A 17,751-nucleotide genomic window follows, 5' to 3' on the forward strand; every position below is an offset into this window, starting at 1 on the left:
CATTTATTGTTTCTAAATCGATTTAAATCGAGAAATTAAAATTTTATAAATGCCAAAATAAGTATGGCTAGAGAAATTACATTTTTTTTAAAAACTTAAAGAAGGAGAAGACAGAGCCGTTACTGCGTCTCAAAAAAAAAAAAAAAAAAAAGTACTGGATATCTATTTTTAACTAGATGTAAGAGTATTTTAATTAGGACATACTGTCCTGTTACAGGTACGAAATAAATAAATGAAGAATACAAAAGAAAAGTTTTTTTTTTTTTTTTTTTTTTTTTTTTTTTTTAAAGAAAGAGTAATGATTCCAATCGAATACAAAAGATGTAAGGAATGTAGGAATATGACTTTCAAATTGCATTCAATAAAACTCAGTTTTGAATATTAAACGGATAGAAACCAGAAAAGTGAAGAGGAACAATTTGATAGATATGCCTACATGTTTTGGTCTGCAATTATAGTTACTGGTATAAAATGTACAATTGGAACAGTACCATCGTAGGATTCTGAAATTTTACCTCTCACATTACGTTATTCCGACTCAATACTTAAACATGAATTTTTCTTTCTTATTAACATGCTAATCCATGAGTCAAAATTCTGACCAAAGCATATATTGTCTAATAAACAATAGCGTTACATTTTCGGCAGACTTGGATAATGTGTCTTATTAAGGCAAAAATACTTTGCCGAAACTGTAACGCTATTGTTTATTAGATTATATATGCTTTGGTCAGAATTTGCCTTTTACTTTATACAGGAAGTTCCAACGCTGGAATGAGTGGTATTCATTGCATCAATTCAGGGTCAAAATTGCATCATATACTTTGATTGACTATTTGATACCGCACGTTTCATGGTTAATATTGAAGCAAAACGAGTTTACCAACTCTAAAGAAAGGAAAGGAAAAAACACACATATATACTAGGGAATAATCGAAATTCAACGGCTTTACATATATTTGACATTAAAGGTAAATTGGAAACTTTGAACTTAATAACAAATGTATTGTAATCCGTTTTTAATTCATTCAGGTACATAAGCATCAGAATTATTGACAGGTAAAAGGTGAGAATAGTAAATGAAGAAAAAGCTAGTCGTCACATTTCTTGAACCCTGTGTAGTTATTTGAATTGTCTTTTCCTTTGAACTTTGTAATATATAATAGAAATACTTGAGAGAATTTCTTGTTCCAGGGGAAGCCATGGGTTCTTGGCATATGGTTGCAATTACTCCGTGGTAGTAATTGATACGAAGAATATTCAGCCACTGCAATGTTTGGACAAACATAAGTTTATGGTGAAAAAGGTAAGAGAATAACTTAAAACTTCGAAACGGATAAAAATAGCTTAAAATACTTTCAGTAGGCTTTTGAAGCTTGTACTCTTGCAGGATATTGTTTAGTGTCGTAGAGACTGTTAATATTTTAGGTTGCAAACATGAAAGGTATTTTGATCTCTATAGAAAATAGCTAATTTTGGGCGAGATTTGTTAAGATGGCGCTAATGAAATGTCTGCTTTGCAATCTGTTGGAACACATGGTTGGACTGAGGCATCACAAACTCAGTACTTGTCCAGCAAACATGCTAGAATACCGAGACGGTTAGGAGATAGTGCGTTGTTGAACAGGGTTACATAATACACCATGGAGAACACACAATGGCTAATGATTTTCTGTCCGGATTCAAACTGAAATATTCTCACAACAAGTTAATAATAATAATAATAATAATAATAATAATAATAATAATAATAATAATAATAAAAATAATAATAAAATATAAAAAATAACAAGATTATATTTGGACCAGGAATGGCGAGTGACGAATGAACGCTCCATTCGTCGTTGATTTTTCATATTTATTTTCCGGTGACACAACATTGCAAAATGAGCCCGTTGACAACGACCAACATGTTCGTTTGAGCTCTTCAAGAACACCATGGAAGCGGATACTTGGAAAAATGTTCGTACCATTGAAGATATATATACACAATATTGTCGCTCGGCGATTCCGTGCAATCACTAAAGTGAGAAAGTTGGACTGATTTGAAACCGACCCTCCGTGTGCGTGGGTTTTCTCGGGGTTCTCCCGTTTCCTCCCACTTCCTTCATTCCACCATTTCATTCATTACTCATCATCACCGTCTCCTTTAACCTAACCGGCATAAGCGTGGGACGTAAAACTCAAAAATTTCATTTCATTTCATTTGAAACCTACCCCCCAAAAATTATCATCGTGAGGTGTGTAGTTCTCTTGAGTGTAATAGTAACGAGGAAGGGTTGGTGCATCACATTGTCCTATCGTTCAGATGATGGATCTGCTACGAAAGTCCGACCAGGACTATGGTTGGATGTTGATAAGCTCAGGACGGTTTCCCAAACCCGTAGAAGATGTAGTTGCTTGTCTGTGGGTGGGGTTGATCCATTATGTCTTTCTTCGTTGAGATGAAACCATCATTGCGGATCATTACAGTGCCAGCGAACTCCATGAAATGCACCACAACTTTGCCCGCAGCCATCTAGAAATGTTCGAAAGATGTACTGTCCTCACGTGGCAGAATACGCACCTAAATGTCGCTCAAAGGGCCAAGCAAACTCTCCATGAGCTGCAGTGAAACTCTCTTATTCATCGTGTTCTCCTGACGTCTCTCCCACAGACTATCATCTCTTCAAGCATCTTAGTCAGTTCTTGGAATCTTCGCACCAACCTAATATTAACGTTCCTTCTGTTTCCATTTCCAGTTTTACATTTTTTCGAACATATTTTAGACAAATTACTTAATCATTCTGGAAAGACAGTGTTGAATTGTTTGATAATACATATACAATCTTCTTTTGTACCCACTAACAATTATGATTCATTAATTTGAGGATTTTTTCCTCTGTGACTTGCTGTTGCGAAAATAATGTAAACAAGTTTCTGTCACTGTTGTACCACAATGAAGCTTGTTATCACTGGCGATTGCTCCGTGGAACAAAGGGAACAGCCACTTCTGTGCCTCTAAGTAAGATTTAAATTATTGTGAAAACGTGAAAGAAACTGCATTTTCTAGGGGAGTCCATTCACTGGCATATGAAATCAGACGCTTTTGTCACTTATGCTGCCTACACTACAATGCTATTCGACACTCAATTGTTGACCGGTGGAGAGAGATATATTTTCTTCGAGTAAAACCGAGCAGGTACGACTCTCACGAAGATGAAATTGTGCCTGGAAGCGGTGTCGTTGATCTGTTCCTTCCAGTGCATTGAATATAATGGAAATTTAGCGTTTCGTTCAGTTCAGTTCAGTTCGTTTATGTAATTTTATTTCGTTAAGCAATAAAGTATTCGTTCATTCTTTGTTATAATGTGTGTCTAACACTTTCTAAAAAAATCGGTAAGGGTTAGGTTTCGATATTCCTAGTTAAATCTGTGCAGATAGAGCGTAGGTACAGGTATTTACTGGCTGATCCAAGTTCGCGGTCTCGGAAATTTCGTCTTGCACAGACGTAAACCAGCCAATGTGTGATTGACTAGGCCAAATTGTGTCCTTTTAATTCACTGAATTCTATAATAATGTAAAGTTATTTTAAATAACAGACCTACCTTACCGTACCTTACAGAACTTAAAACCAAAATAAAATCTTAACACTGTTCGTTTTCAAAGCAGCCATTATAATTCTACGAAATAGTTAACTGAATGTTTATTAAGTGGTAAATTGCTATATGTCTCAGAATTCAGTGATACAAATGTCAATAGAGGGTCTCATGAATAGTCCGAAAGACATTTCCATCCAATTACTGCGTTAAAGACATTTGAAGAATGGATACTCAAGTAGATGAGCGAGTCGCAATGATATAATTGTACATAATGATAATATAAAAGTAAAAATATTAAGACTTTGGTTAATCTGAAGAGTTTTTCTTTACCAAAGCAGGAATTGTCATTTAGAAGGTATAATTGCTGAATTTGTTTGTAGAATATTATTTAACACGTTGACTGCCGTAAAGCCCGCATATGGGCTTCACATAGTTCTTCACAGGAGCCATGAAATCCACATGCGGGCTTCACATTTCTTCTTCTTCAAGTTGTGATTTCCACGCGTGGGCTTTAGTCTTGGCTTTGTTAAAGGAGTTTATGTGGTCATGCGGCCCTGAAGTAAAATACCTGTGAATGGCCTGCGGCGCAGATGAAAAGTATTGTTTCTGCACGTATGCAAATTTATGCTAATTCATTCAGGATAAAACATTTGATGGCTCCGGGGGTCGGAATTGAATTTCGGCCTTGGCAGTCAACGTGTTAAAAACAAACCTGCAACTCATTTGTCTAATGCGACTACTTCTACTGTAATACCAATACAATTCAGAATGACCTAAGTAGCTCTGTAGTAGAAGTAATGTTGAACGAAATAAAGCGTGAAACATGCCGTTTTTTCTTGCTTGGTAAAATTATATATATATATAGCAAATAAGTCCGAATTTTGAACATTGTTACACGACGTGACCAAGAGTGGCAACGTGGAAAAAAGATTCCTGTATTTACAGATTTTACTGGGGTCCATCAGGTGCAGCATTGGCTGAGCACGTGTAAAATGAAATTGATTTGATTTGAGTTTAGAGTCCTGTTCAGCAGCGAGGCTGTATGAGATATGAACCTACATCTTAACATGGGATCTTAACAACATGAGCTCTCGCCGCAAATCAATTCCGGGTCTCCCAAAAATGAAAGTAAATATTTAATTTGAAATCCAACACTTTTGCCCTTAGGCTAAGAGGAATGAGAAATAAAATGGAATAATTATAAAAGAATGGTGGAATGATAATGTAGAAGGAAATGAAAACTGCGAGAAAACCATGAATATAATGTTCTCCATATTACCAAAATAATTGAACTCATGACAGCACAATGCTTGGAAGCCAGAGCCTACTAACTGGCTTGTGGCATTCAGGAGTGATGTGTAGTTAGCATTGTCGGCTTCCCTCACCGTTGATGCTGGACTCCTAGACCGGAGTTCACTACTTGTTTCTTTGAAATAGCTTCCCAATAGTCCTTACAACGCTAGGGAGACGCCGCAGTGGCATACGAATAGTCACCCATCTTTTCTCTGATCAGACCTGAGACCATTTGACTTCGCGGGTCTCATGAGAAACGATATTTTTCCAGAACGGATAGTGTTGGCTCTCCATATTACTAATATATGCTAATATTACCTTAGCTTTTGTCAGTGGTGAAGGTGTTCTGGCATTTATAATCCATTCCCCGACGGAAACAGCACCTTACACCAATGCTTGCTATTACAACAGCTGTTTGTTATAAATGTACGTTATCCATGTTATAATCATTTGTACACAACCATAATAAATTATTCCTGCACAAGTGCAATTTGTAACTTTAAGCTATGCCTGAACAAAGGTAATTTATAATTTTAATTAATGTTGTAGATAGGAAAAAAAAACCCACGAAAATGGACACAATGAAGATTTAAATAAATAGTAAGATATAGAGATAAAGAAGGTTGAAATAAAATTTTGTTTACACAGCCGTTGGTGGATTTTGGTGAAGTGTAAATTTCGTAGTAAAGTTGATGTATTTACATTATTATTATTATTATTATTATTATTATTATTATTATTATTATTATTATTATTATTATTATTATTATTATTATTATTATTACTACTACTACTACTGTGCAGGTGAAATGGCAACCTTTATCACCGTACAAGTCCACGAAAAGTCCGGTAGCACTTGATTTGGCTTCTTCTGACGCTACGGGACACATTATAGTATGGGACATGATTGCCGGAAACCCCAGAGCTTTCCTCCAAGAAGGAAATAAACCTGTTCTAGGTATGTACTGCCTTTCATGTATTGAAAAAAGAATGTTATATTAATTTTTCCCATACTGTAACATTATCTTTTTACTTATGATTACAACATATAACGTTGCAACCTGTAATTTTAACGGAATTAAAGTTCAGTTTAGCCATAGAAAGAGAAGATATTCTGTATTATATAAGTTATTCTGTATTATGTAAGTTATCCAAGCACAGAAATAGTTGAGTTTCGTTTGAATAACTGAGCACCAACATCAATAATGAAAATTGTGGCTAGGCTAGGGACAGGTTGGACAGTGTAGTGGTTAGCGCAAGCATGTTAAGCCGAAGTTGTTTTTTTCATTTTCCAGAATTAAATGTTTTCCAAAATCAATTAAAATCGTCAGTCGAGATTGCTCAACATCAAGGATGAAATGTTTTACTACGAGTTATAGTAGTCAGAACCAAGGGAAGCGTATGCTGTGGTAGATAGTAAGAACAACGAAGTCTTGTCAATGTGGTTTAGCAGAATGTCGATTTTGCGTAAGACACTGTGTACAGTATCATAATTGTAAATATTGATAAGAGTGGTGGCTCTTATTGTATCTGTATTTTCTTGTTTAAATGATACCTTCGTTCATTTGTCGTCATCCTACGGGAGATTTTAAAGGTTTTCATATTACTTAAGTGCATTCTTATATAATTATACAGTAAAATTAATAGAGTTACCTTTTAGTAAGTATTATTTTATTCTTTGTCTGATTAATTTCGATGTTGCATTTTTCTGCCATCTTCATCATTGCTCATGGTTTTAGAAGAAAATTCGAATTGCGCTTTACACATCACATATTTTGATTGAAAATGAATATAGTTGTTCTCGGGCAGTCAGACAGGTAAATTCCACGTCGTCCAACGTTTCGAGAACGACAACATTGTTCTCGTCTTCAGGGTAAAGTATGAGAGACCAGAAACAGAAGTTTTTACTATATAGGTGCTGACAGGAAGGAGACAGAGTTTGATTGGTCAATGACGACGTTCATCCAGCGTCAGCGTGTGGCCTCAATTGTGATTAAATGGTTGACTGTGTTGGTTAGCAAGCTCTGATTGGTTGTTTTGTATTTCTTCCAATGAGGGAAAGCCATGTTTGGCTGAGTTGAAGACCAGTATCCCTATTGAGGTTGCTGCCGTCTTTAAGTATTGCTATTGCTTCCTTCATATTTCTTTGCCAGTAGTCTGAACGCCTTGTTACCAAAGTTGTTTCAGAGAAAGAAATATTATCTCTCAATTACGCTACGCTCTGGCAATCCAGATTTTCTGCTTGCTGTCCTGGGATGTAATCGAAATGCTCTTTTCGTCGAATTTCAATTGTGCATCCAGTTTGTCCAATATAGGCCTTCCCACATTCACATGGAATATATAGTACACCCCAGGTGCCCCAAGTCCTAAATGATCTTTCACTAGGCCCTGAGTACGTAGCAAGGCCCTGAGTTTGGTAGGAGGTTTATGGATAGTTTTCATAGGATTCTACTGAGTTTTCCTGAAAGTTATTCTATGCATGGAAGACAGACAGTTTCTCTTCGTTCTTTTTCTTTTTCTCTTGAGTTGGATGGCTTCGTGGCGGCCCTTTTTAGGGTCCTTCTTGTGTTCGTGTCGCTGTAGCCATTTTGTTGAAAGGTGGTGTTCAAATACTGGAGTTCGGCCTCTGCTTTCATCTGATATGGCAAAGGCTCTATACAATATTGTGTCCTCTACTGCTATTAAGTTATTGTGGTGAAAGCTATTGTTGCTAAGGTAAAGGCTATATGTGTGGATGTCCGGTATACACTGCTGTCTCACTATCTTTAGAATTTCTTTTGTGTTCATCTACTTTCTTGTGTGTTCTTTAGAATTCCAGTATGTTTCGAGTTCACAATGGCAGCTAACTTCATGGATTTTAGAATGTACTTTTGAGTCAGTAGAGGAGTTTCTGTAGTCTGTTAAGTACTTTTCTAAATTTGTGGGCGATTTTAAAACTATGTTCTAAAATATAATCGTCTTCTGTAATATAGTCAACTTCCGTAGATTATATCGGTCACCGTGATTCTTGCTTCTAGATCATATCATTAGTGAATGATTATGGAATAACAAGTGCGAGAAGACTCTCTGGGAAAACGTACATGTGCAATGTTTGTCCCTTCTTTGCGCTCATCTGATAAATTTTTCTTCTTAATGTCATAGTAAGAACAAAATATTATTGAGTAAGCTAGCCAGTGTTTGTGAGATGGTCTTCATTTTTGCTCAGTTCGTCATATAAGCCTTTTACCCATAATTGATTTGAATATGTATTCTTTGACTGTGGAGAACACATCAAAAGCACAGCTGTTTTATTTGCTAGTATTTTCTAAATACCAAATAATTACGAAAAAAAAATAACTAAAATAAAATTAAATAAATAAATAAATAAATAGTGTTGCTTCTTAATTTCCGCAGTATTTTGAAGAATGTGAAGAAAATGAGAGCTGGTGAGCATTTTTCAGGGCCACTGCTCTGCCTATTCTAAGAGTGGAAGAAAGAGGCCACTGCTCTGTCTAAGAGAGGAAGAAAGAAAATTTAGGCATGGTTGATTCTTGAAAAGAAAATGTAGGAAAGATGGATGCGGATGATCGAATTTAACAATTTGAATTTATCCATTCTTTGCAGAAGAAAGTTATTTTAAAAAAATCGAATTGAAGAATGAATATTTAGTTTACAAATAGTTTACATTCATATAAAGTAATTATATTGTAAGTTATGGTTTTGTACATGCATAACATGCTTGAATAATGATATTAACTTAAAGTCAATGGTATCCTTTTTTAGACATGGAGTGGATCCGGGGCCATGAGAATTCAGAACATTTATTAGCTGCAATACATCCTCCTTATTCTTTGATTATTTGGGATACAAAAGCGAAGTCAAAATTATGGAAGAAAACATACACTGAAACACTGGTCAGTTTTGACTTTGATCCGTTTGAATTTTCAAGATTGGCATGTAAGTATATTAGTATGACTTAAATATTTCAGTCTTCATACACATAACAGTAATGCGTTTAGTAAATACTTCACAGACTTATGATCTGCGTGTCCTCAGTTTTTTAGTAGATGCGAATTTTTAGAATTTGCGCGAGTCACTTGAAATAATACTGAATTGTTTTATTACTTCCTTAGGGTTTGTAAAATAATGGATATCAAAGTATGTATGTAAAAATTGTGTACAAACCACCTATAGCAATGAATGTTTTGATTTTGTTTTTCCAAAGTAATATCGTTGTAATGCTTGTCATTCTTTTGTTTTTATTTGATGAGAGGTGTGTTAATTCTCATTACGGGTAAGTCTTGTCTTTAAAAATAGGCTTAGTTTATGTGACTAGTTTAGAACCTTCCCAGCACAACTGAACATACACTTCATATTATTTTCTGTACTACTAGGTATAAAAACTAATTGCATATTTTTGATTTTTAGAGCAAATTTTGCATTTAAGATCACTTTTTTTTTAAAATTTTATTTTCGCTTTTCTCTTTTATTCGGATATGATTGATTTTGGGAAGAAAGAAAGATGTGTTCATAATGTAAAATTATTATTATTATATATTGGACAGCTATTTTTAGAAAACCAATAATCCAATGTCGCCGTAAGTTGTACAGAAAAACAACTTTTTCTCTGTATAAATGCAACCCCCCTCCCTCCCTCCCCCCAAAAAAACAACCCAGTGTTCTGATAAACTACTTCGTATTTCGCTAATGTTTCGTTAAAATAAACAACTTCACATTTAAAAAAATCACGTAGTAGATCCAATTACTGATATCGATGAGAATTAATGTATATACTTTTTAAAAACTACCACTGATTTAGAAGCAAGAGAAAGAAAATTGAATGTTACAGAATAGCTGTATAGAATATTGAACTTCTGGCTTATTTTGTTCATATCTTTCATTTTCCTTTTCTGTTTTCAGTCCTTTGCCAGGACTGCATTTTGTTCGTAGACGACTTTACGTTGAGTAAAGTTCCATCCAGTAACGGGAAAAAATTTTACATTTCTACGCCCAAATCGAATCCTTCTGCGTCTGGCTACAGGGGTAGTGCAACCAACTTGACTTCAGTGGGGCAGGAGGAGAAACAACGAACACGGGACAGGCTACGAAGGCTTATGAAAGATCTTGTTGTGGGAGAAACAAAACCTAAGTAAGCATTCCTCTCTTTCTTTATCATTCATCTCTCCTTGCTTCATGATATCAGGTAGTCTATAAAGTATTGAGACTTTTGCGTAAAAGATGGCGTTAGTGTCCCAAATCTCAGGGTACATGAGTCACATAGAGTCAGGCCTAACGTCATTTGAGAAATGACAATTGAAGCTAGTAGATGTGCAAAAAGTGTTGGAATTCTTATAACCAAACGTAAAGTATTGAGCCATAAAGATGAGTAAACTTTCCGCAAAACTACGCTACATTTCACAATTGTATTTCGGAATGCTGCTCAGCCCCGTGAAGAAATTTGTTTTGTTTATAGGCAAGATAACGTTATCAAAAGCAACAGCCGAAAAATGGTTCAGTCATTTTCATTCTGGAAATTTCAATGTCTAAGGTGCTTTCCGTAGTCAGGGACCAATCATAGTAAAAGTAGAAAATATTCTGGCAAAAGTGGAGCAAGACAGGTATGTAAAGAGTCATAATATCCATGATATCGCCAGAATGACCTAAACAACCATCACAAAAACAGTATTAAACCATTTGGAGGAAACTGACACGTTTGACGTTTGGAAAGAAGTTCGATGTTTGAGTATCACATGATCTGACTCGAAAACATTTGCTCGATCAAATTTTAGTCTGCGTATTTCTACTGAAACGTAACGAACTCAAGCCATTTCTGAAGCGGTTGATTACGAGCGATGAAAAATGGGTTACCTACTATAAGAGTGTGCGAAAGAGATCGTGGTCAAAGTGAGAAACCTGCTCCACAGTCTGTGGCAAAGAAGGGCATCGTGCATCACGAGCTGCTGCCGCTGGGCAGAATGATGAAGTCGGTCCTATACTGTCGACAATTAGCGCAAGTACGCCTAACAATTTAAGAGAAACAGACGGAATTTGTCAACAGAATGGGTGTCGCACACTACGCTGAAAACGCCAGACCACATTCGTGTTTGACGGCTTGTCAGAAATCCAGAGAACTTGGCTGGCGTTTTTAATGCATATACCGTATAGCCTGTATCTGACACTGTCAAACTATCATTTGTTCTATGGTATTGTCGAACAAATGGCAGAAGATCGTCGAATAAAATAGTACATATGTAATCTCGTGTTAATTTCAAATAAAATGTTTTTTTTTTCTTCTTCAATTTTGACCTTCATAGGCTCAGTACTTTTTTAGACAACCTGATATATTGTTTAAATTTCTCATGCTTAACTGTGTATTCAAGATGTTAACTTTAAATTAGCAGTTATTTCTACATTGCGAATGTTTGGTTGTATATTCTTTACAGGTAGTAAGGGCATAACTGTTAGGAGTATCTGTCCTTGCTAGGAGTGAGTATCACTGATATGATAACACAAATAACAAAGGTAAAAATGTGATAGTTAACAGTCCATTTTTTTTTACATATCTATTATATAAAAGAGAACGCACAAATCCTTTGTTAGCTCATCACGCTAATACGGCTGAACCAATTTCTTTCATTTTTGGGGGGTTATTAGGATTTGGACCCTAGATGGTTTTTATCATATCACTTTAATTTTTAATTACCAGTGTCTTGAGATAATTGACCATTCAAGTGTCCATAACGTACAAATCCTTTGTTAGTTCATCATAGGTATAAAAATAAACGTATTTATATGCAACCCGCATGACCGTGTCACTCGGCGGGTTAACATAAATGACAGGCGCTATAATGTTAACATTTACTGCAATTTGAAAGCGAAAAAGTAAAAATTATCTAAGTAACAAAGTTTATTGCGTTCCGGGGTGACCGCAGCGAAGCGGGGTGAACGCTGCTAGTGCAATATATAAATAAATAAGCAATATTTTCTAATAGAATAAGAACTTCCAATTAATATTAGCGCATAAAAGCTACTTTTTTCCCGATTTGCTCTAAAATTAGGCATGGCAATTTACGCTGAAGCATGTCATTTTGTTGATTTTGGTCTCATGTATCCACTAATATGTGTATTAACTGTGGACGTTATTTTAATTAAACAGAAATTCATATTTAAGAGTTGGTGTGAATTTTGGGCTATATCCCATTGACCATACTATGTACTGTTATTTGCCAATGTCATAACGAAGACCTTAATGAGGTATACTTCAGTATCAGGTTGACCATAATAACTAGCGTGCTTCTCGTACAGCATCAGGTTTTAACAAACACTTTTTTTTTTTCTCCGAAACTGCACATGAACTTTTACACTCATTCATATCATTAACGGGATCTATCGACTGTTATATGTCTTATATTTGGAGATTTTTTTTTTCTGTCGAGAGTCTTCTTTTCTGTCAAGTGCTTATAAGATTGAAGAATTATTTATGAATGTTGCTGTTACTTTTTTTTTTTCAGGCCCGAAGATTCAATGACGGTGAGCGAGTGTCTTCAATTGACGTATCATCGTTCAATGAAAGATTGCCTTCTATTGGTGTACCCGCGGGAAGTGCTTATATTAGATTTGCATATAAATCAGACAGTTGGTATTATTCCTTTAGAGAAAACTGCGTTACCTTTGCTTCAGGTAAAGGCTTTTGCTTTTTAATCTTCTCTCCATTATAATATTAAGTTTGGTAACTATTTAAAATATTATTTAATTGTTCAGACATATAAGTCGTAGTATCTTTAGTTGGAAGAAATATACATTCATAATTCCTTCCTACAGTTCCTGCCAATTCTATTTTTACCGAACCTATGTATGATATGAACATATGGATTAAAGAAGTAAGGGCGATATTAACGTGTTTGCCGACATGTAAGACACGCAGTTTCTATATCCAACTTTGAGGAGAATATATGAGGAATTCCGGGTAATAGGATGAAGTTAACGTCAAGGTAACTTTCCTTATTTAGGCAAGTAAATGTACTAATAATAATAATAATAATAATAAAACATTTCAACGACAATCTTTGTAATAAAAGAAAGACGCTCAGTCTGTCAGTCACCCTGCTAATAGTTCGGACGCTGAATAATTGCATAAATACGTATGGTGCGGAGTTTGGGATGGTTGATGGTAAACTCAAAGTAAGTAAATAGATTTGTTGGAAGTGAAAAATTACAGGTTTTTATTAAGACGGTTGAAATGCTTCACCTAGTGTAGGATTCCAATCTTATTTAGGAGCATTCTGATTGATTTATTTATTTTCCTTTCATTGTATATAATATATTAGTTCATTCATCAAGACGATTGATCTTATTCTTATTTTGTATTGTTTTCGATTCAAAGACAACACTTCATCATGATACTTAAGAGGAAGACCCAAACTGAATTCACACACACACACACACACATATATATATATATATATAGACTTACAAGTTATTTCATTGTGTTTGCTGTTATTGTATATTTCATGATTTAATAATTCATATTTGAATGTGTTAGTGACACATTTTTTACTTACGTAGTTTACAAAGTCTCTGAGAAATTCCACACTTTGTACATAATTTTATAATACAAATGAAATAAAGAAATACAAGTAAGTGTTTAGTGTTGTTCTACACTTGTTTTTCCTTCAAAGTAAACATTTGTAACAGCTTAGTTTTAGTAGTAATAGTAGTACAAGGAGGAGGAGTATGGAGTGTTGTTTCGCTCTTTTAATTTAAGTAGTTCTGCAGTGCTTTTCGATGATTAATCGATTCTGAAATATTGCATCCTCGTTAGAAATTGGAAGTAAATCACACGCAGCAAATCAAGCGTGATATTCGTTCGGCCACACGGAAAAACTTTAAATGTTGTAATTAATGATATTTGTTAAAGTGTGATTAATAATATTTTCGTTATTTTATTTATTTATTTTTTTTTGTATCTTTGACATAAAGAAGTACATTGTGGCGGGTAGACGAGCTCAGCATATGAAGGAGATCAGTAGGCAATTCGAGATCATCTTTTAGTGTATTTACGTATGCTCTGCTGCTACTCCTTTTCTTTCGGTTTCTCCTAGTGTTTGCATGTTTTGTGACCTAGATATGTTCAGTTCTTTTAATATATTTTCAGGTGGTGTCAGCTCGTAGTAGAGATGTTTTGTATTGTTTACATGAATCCGGTAGCGTAAGTGTTAAATTCAGGCGAAGGCAATTGGCAATAGTTGGATCTCCTCTCGACGCACCAGCCGGAAGTATTAGTAGTCAAGGTAAGAGTATTGAAAGAATAATTAACTAAATAATTTAAACAAAGTCAGTAGACTATCTGATGCTATATTAAATTTTACTAAGCCATATCAGTGGGGCTGCGGTGGCTCAGTGGTAGAGCGTTCACTTCTGGTGCATAAGATCCTTGATTCGATCGCAGCTCGCGCCAAGTGAGCTTTGTGGTGGACAAACACCGTGTGCGTGGGTTTTCTCGGGGTTCTTACGTTTCCTCTCACTTCCTTCATTGCACCGTTTCATTCATTTCTCATCATCACCGTCTTCTTTAGCCTAGCCGGCATAAACGTGGGACGTAAAAAATTTAATTTCATTTGAAGTCATATGAGTTTCCTTTCCCCCTCATTTACACACAGCAATGTATCGTTCCATTTTGTGATTTTGCTTCTAAGTTCGAATTTAAGGATTTTTTTTTTTTTTTTTTTTTTTAAACTGGCATCTCTTGCAACTAAGATTTAAGTTATAACTGTTGTTTCATATAAGTATATCGTGAAGTTTTTGTATTGTTTAGTTTGTTTCAAATGCCAATAGTGTAAAATATAAAATTGAGATATCGCTAGTGATCGCTTGCTTTAGTGTGCTGTTTCATCAGACTTCTGTTCACTTGGAGTTCTAGTCTACGATTCTGTTATTATAGTCTGTTGGTTGAAATGTATGTCAAGCCTACACAAGAACCATATTTCATACATCTTTGGTAGCTATCATATACACAACTCCTCCATACTATATGCACTAAAACACTTCACAAATTCTCTACGTCTGTTGACATCATATGGTAACCTTATATTTAATAATGTCAAATTTTGGTTATTTGGGTTTGTAAAATTCTGTGTACGTTTCGATTAAAAGGGAATCATAGAATCATGTTATTACTGTGAACTTTGATGTTTGCTAATAAGTTGTTCATTAGGTAATTCCATTGTTTGTCTAAATTTCCCTAACTCAGATTAAATTTTGGATTGTTTTTCTTTTAATAATGCGATTTAAACTCATTTCTTTCACCCTTTGAAGAGGCCTTACATAAATTTTTTACATTCTTGGTTTTCGTTGTGAATTGTTCAACTGCGTGGACATCTCCGAGACAGCCGATTCATTCGTTTTAACATTCCGAATGTGTTCCCTAGTAAATTCCAGCCCGAAAGTAAATTTTATAACCAATGAGTGAAAGAACTCGAAAAACTTTATTTGTTTCATATTATTTTGAGTCTGTGTATGTATCTTGCCGAAATGGGAAACATATCTGTGTACTAGTAGATTTTAAATTAGTTTTAACGTAATGCTTTGTAAAAATTTCAAAAGCTTGTTTTTTCCTTGATAGTTTCCATGCTATAGCCATTTTTTTGTGATCAGATTGAATACGAGTTAGTTACTTATCAACATATTCAAGTGCGAAATCACTCTGAACACATTTTAAAAAAAATATATTCGAACATTGGATTTAATTTTATATGGTTGAGATGATTCGTTCATTGTAAGTGTAGTAGTCACACACGTTTGGATTTTTGTAGAGTTCAGAAATAATTTTATTTATCGTTAAATAAAATAAAATATTTATAATAAAAAATGTTAGCCTATTATTCTTCTCTAGTTTCATTGAGAATTTTATGTCAAGATACATCGTTATATTCATCTTAGAAGTGTCTGCAATTCTTTATCTTTTTCCTAGATTTAAATAGATAATATTGTTAGCAAATTTATAATATTTAACAGATTTAAATTGGTATTCTGTATGATTTTACTTTAGTAATATTAAGATGTATAAACTAAGGAATTTATCTAATGTATGTGGTTTCTGAATAGGAAAGTTTAATTTATTATTACAGATACGGGATCAATAAATGCCGAAGTGTTCTTGGAGACTGGATATGAACAAAAATGCCAAAGTGAAGTTATTCGACAGACAAAAGGCTCAAAAATCCTTGGAATGGCGTGCGATCCTATTAGTGAAAGAAAATTAGGTATTTATTTTAAGATATAATTTGACGCATCTTCTCTTACACAATAATGAGATTGTGTTGCTAGCAAGCCCAGTAATTTTTCATTCTTTAAATTTGAACTAAGAATTACTCCAAAGATTACACAGATAGTTTCAAATCTTGAAATTTATGTATTGTTAAGATACGTTCAATTATATTGGAAAAAATAATTTTACTTGATAAAATTTGACGCATACTTGTATAATTCGTAAACGGTGTGATTATTTACTGCATCTAAATTGTACTGTAACTGTAATCCGGAACTAACCAAAAATTTAGTAAACCATAAAGAGACTTAGCAAGAAAAACAAAAGAAATACGATTGTCGTTAATGCAAGCAAAAGGCTGTTGAATTCAAATTTATAATAGTATATTGTAGTTGCTCATTTAGAATGTAAAGTAATACATAGGAAGTGTGAAAAACTTATTTGAAGATTATAACAGCAATCTTTGAAACTACAAAACTAGTTCTCTATTACATATGTTGTTAACAAAAGATCTAGTGCAAAGTATTTATAGTAGTACGAACGAGGAAAACGAAAGTTTTCTTTGATAAGAAGAGTCATTTGAGTCCAAGGGATTTGTATTAGCAAGAGTTTTAGTCTCATCATTGTTCAATCGGGTGCACGCAATTAGTGACAGATGAAAGTCTGAGAAGAGATAAGTGTTATATGTAAGTATCCTTAAGGGCGATAGTGGTTGCTGAAACAGTATCGTACAATCACTGTATAGTTTATGCGCAATAAGTAACTATTATTATTATTGTATTCTTTTCTGTTTTAAGTAGGTATTTCTTGTTTAATGCATTTTCTTGAACATTACTAGTTTGAGATAATATACCAAGATGGCAAAAACCTAGGAAAACTGGGAAAAGTCTGGGAATTTAAGGAGTCAGAGAATTTTTATTTACTAAGAATGAGATTCTAGCTCGAAAGTTTGCAGTAACTGTGAAAGTAACGAAATTTCATGATGTACAATTCTTGTTTTAATTGTGACATCATCTTATGTGTACTGTAGGAGAAAAATGGTAAATGAAATTTCCATTATGTTCCTATGCTGCAGTTGTATATCTTGTTTTTCGCCAAAATCCTTAGATTTTGAAACTAGGAAAATAAACAGGTTCCTTCTTACTGACGGTTCATTATCATGTGGTACAATAAATGAAGGAAACTGATCCAAGCGATCGATCATATTTCAGATTACAGGTCTGGAATATTGTTTGTGTTGTTACTAATTTCGGCGAGATAGTCGGTTCACTTCTGGAGCCAGAGATTTTGCGTTCAAACCGTGAGTATGCGATATAGGTTTTGTGATATTGTTGAACACCGAATGAGCGAGCTTAGCGTGATTGTGTAAGTGGTGTTCTGTGTATCAGTGTTTCTGTGCAGATAACAAGTTTATCAGCTTCTAAGTATTCTGACACCTCGTTCAGTCCTTCCCAGTTGTTAGGTAGTGCTTTATCATGGATTCGGGAAGTACAAGGTGACAAACGTTTTGCTTGCTGCAAGATTTTCCCGATCTCATCTTTTCGCTGAGAAACTAGAACGGGAAGCGGTAGCAAACCACATGAAAGGTAAATAGCATATGCAGATCACCTCGTCCCTTTTAATATTAGGAAT

The 17,751-nt window shown here is 34.5% G+C and overlaps 1 protein-coding gene across 4 annotated transcripts in view; it reads left to right on the forward strand.

The window, feature by feature from the left end:
• LOC145692468 (WD repeat-containing protein 11-like) overlaps window positions 1-17,751 on the forward strand; it is a 91,157-nt gene that overhangs the window by 18,587 nt on the left and 54,819 nt on the right. For 3 of the 4 annotated variants that reach the window (XR_014132619.1, XM_081767776.1, XM_081767777.1), the window contains exons 3-9: window positions 1,195-1,306; window positions 5,679-5,832; window positions 8,637-8,810; window positions 9,774-10,002; window positions 12,365-12,533; window positions 14,008-14,143; window positions 15,980-16,114. Coding sequence is in view for 3 of the 4 variants with exons in the window: in XM_081767776.1 (XP_081623902.1) it covers window positions 1,195-1,306; window positions 5,679-5,832; window positions 8,637-8,810; window positions 9,774-10,002; window positions 12,365-12,533; window positions 14,008-14,143; window positions 15,980-16,114 (1,109 nt within the window). In the remaining variant the exon portion in view is untranslated. The remainder of the gene's footprint in view (window positions 1-1,194; window positions 1,307-5,678; window positions 5,833-8,636; window positions 8,811-9,773; window positions 10,003-12,364; window positions 12,534-14,007; window positions 14,144-15,979; window positions 16,115-17,751) is intronic. The other variant, XM_081767780.1, reaches the window with a different exon arrangement.

Source organism: Thermobia domestica, chromosome 1 (assembly GCF_964235325.1).
Source record: "Thermobia domestica chromosome 1, izTheDome1.hap1.1, whole genome shotgun sequence".
NCBI lineage: Eukaryota > Metazoa > Arthropoda > Insecta > Zygentoma > Lepismatidae > Thermobia > Thermobia domestica.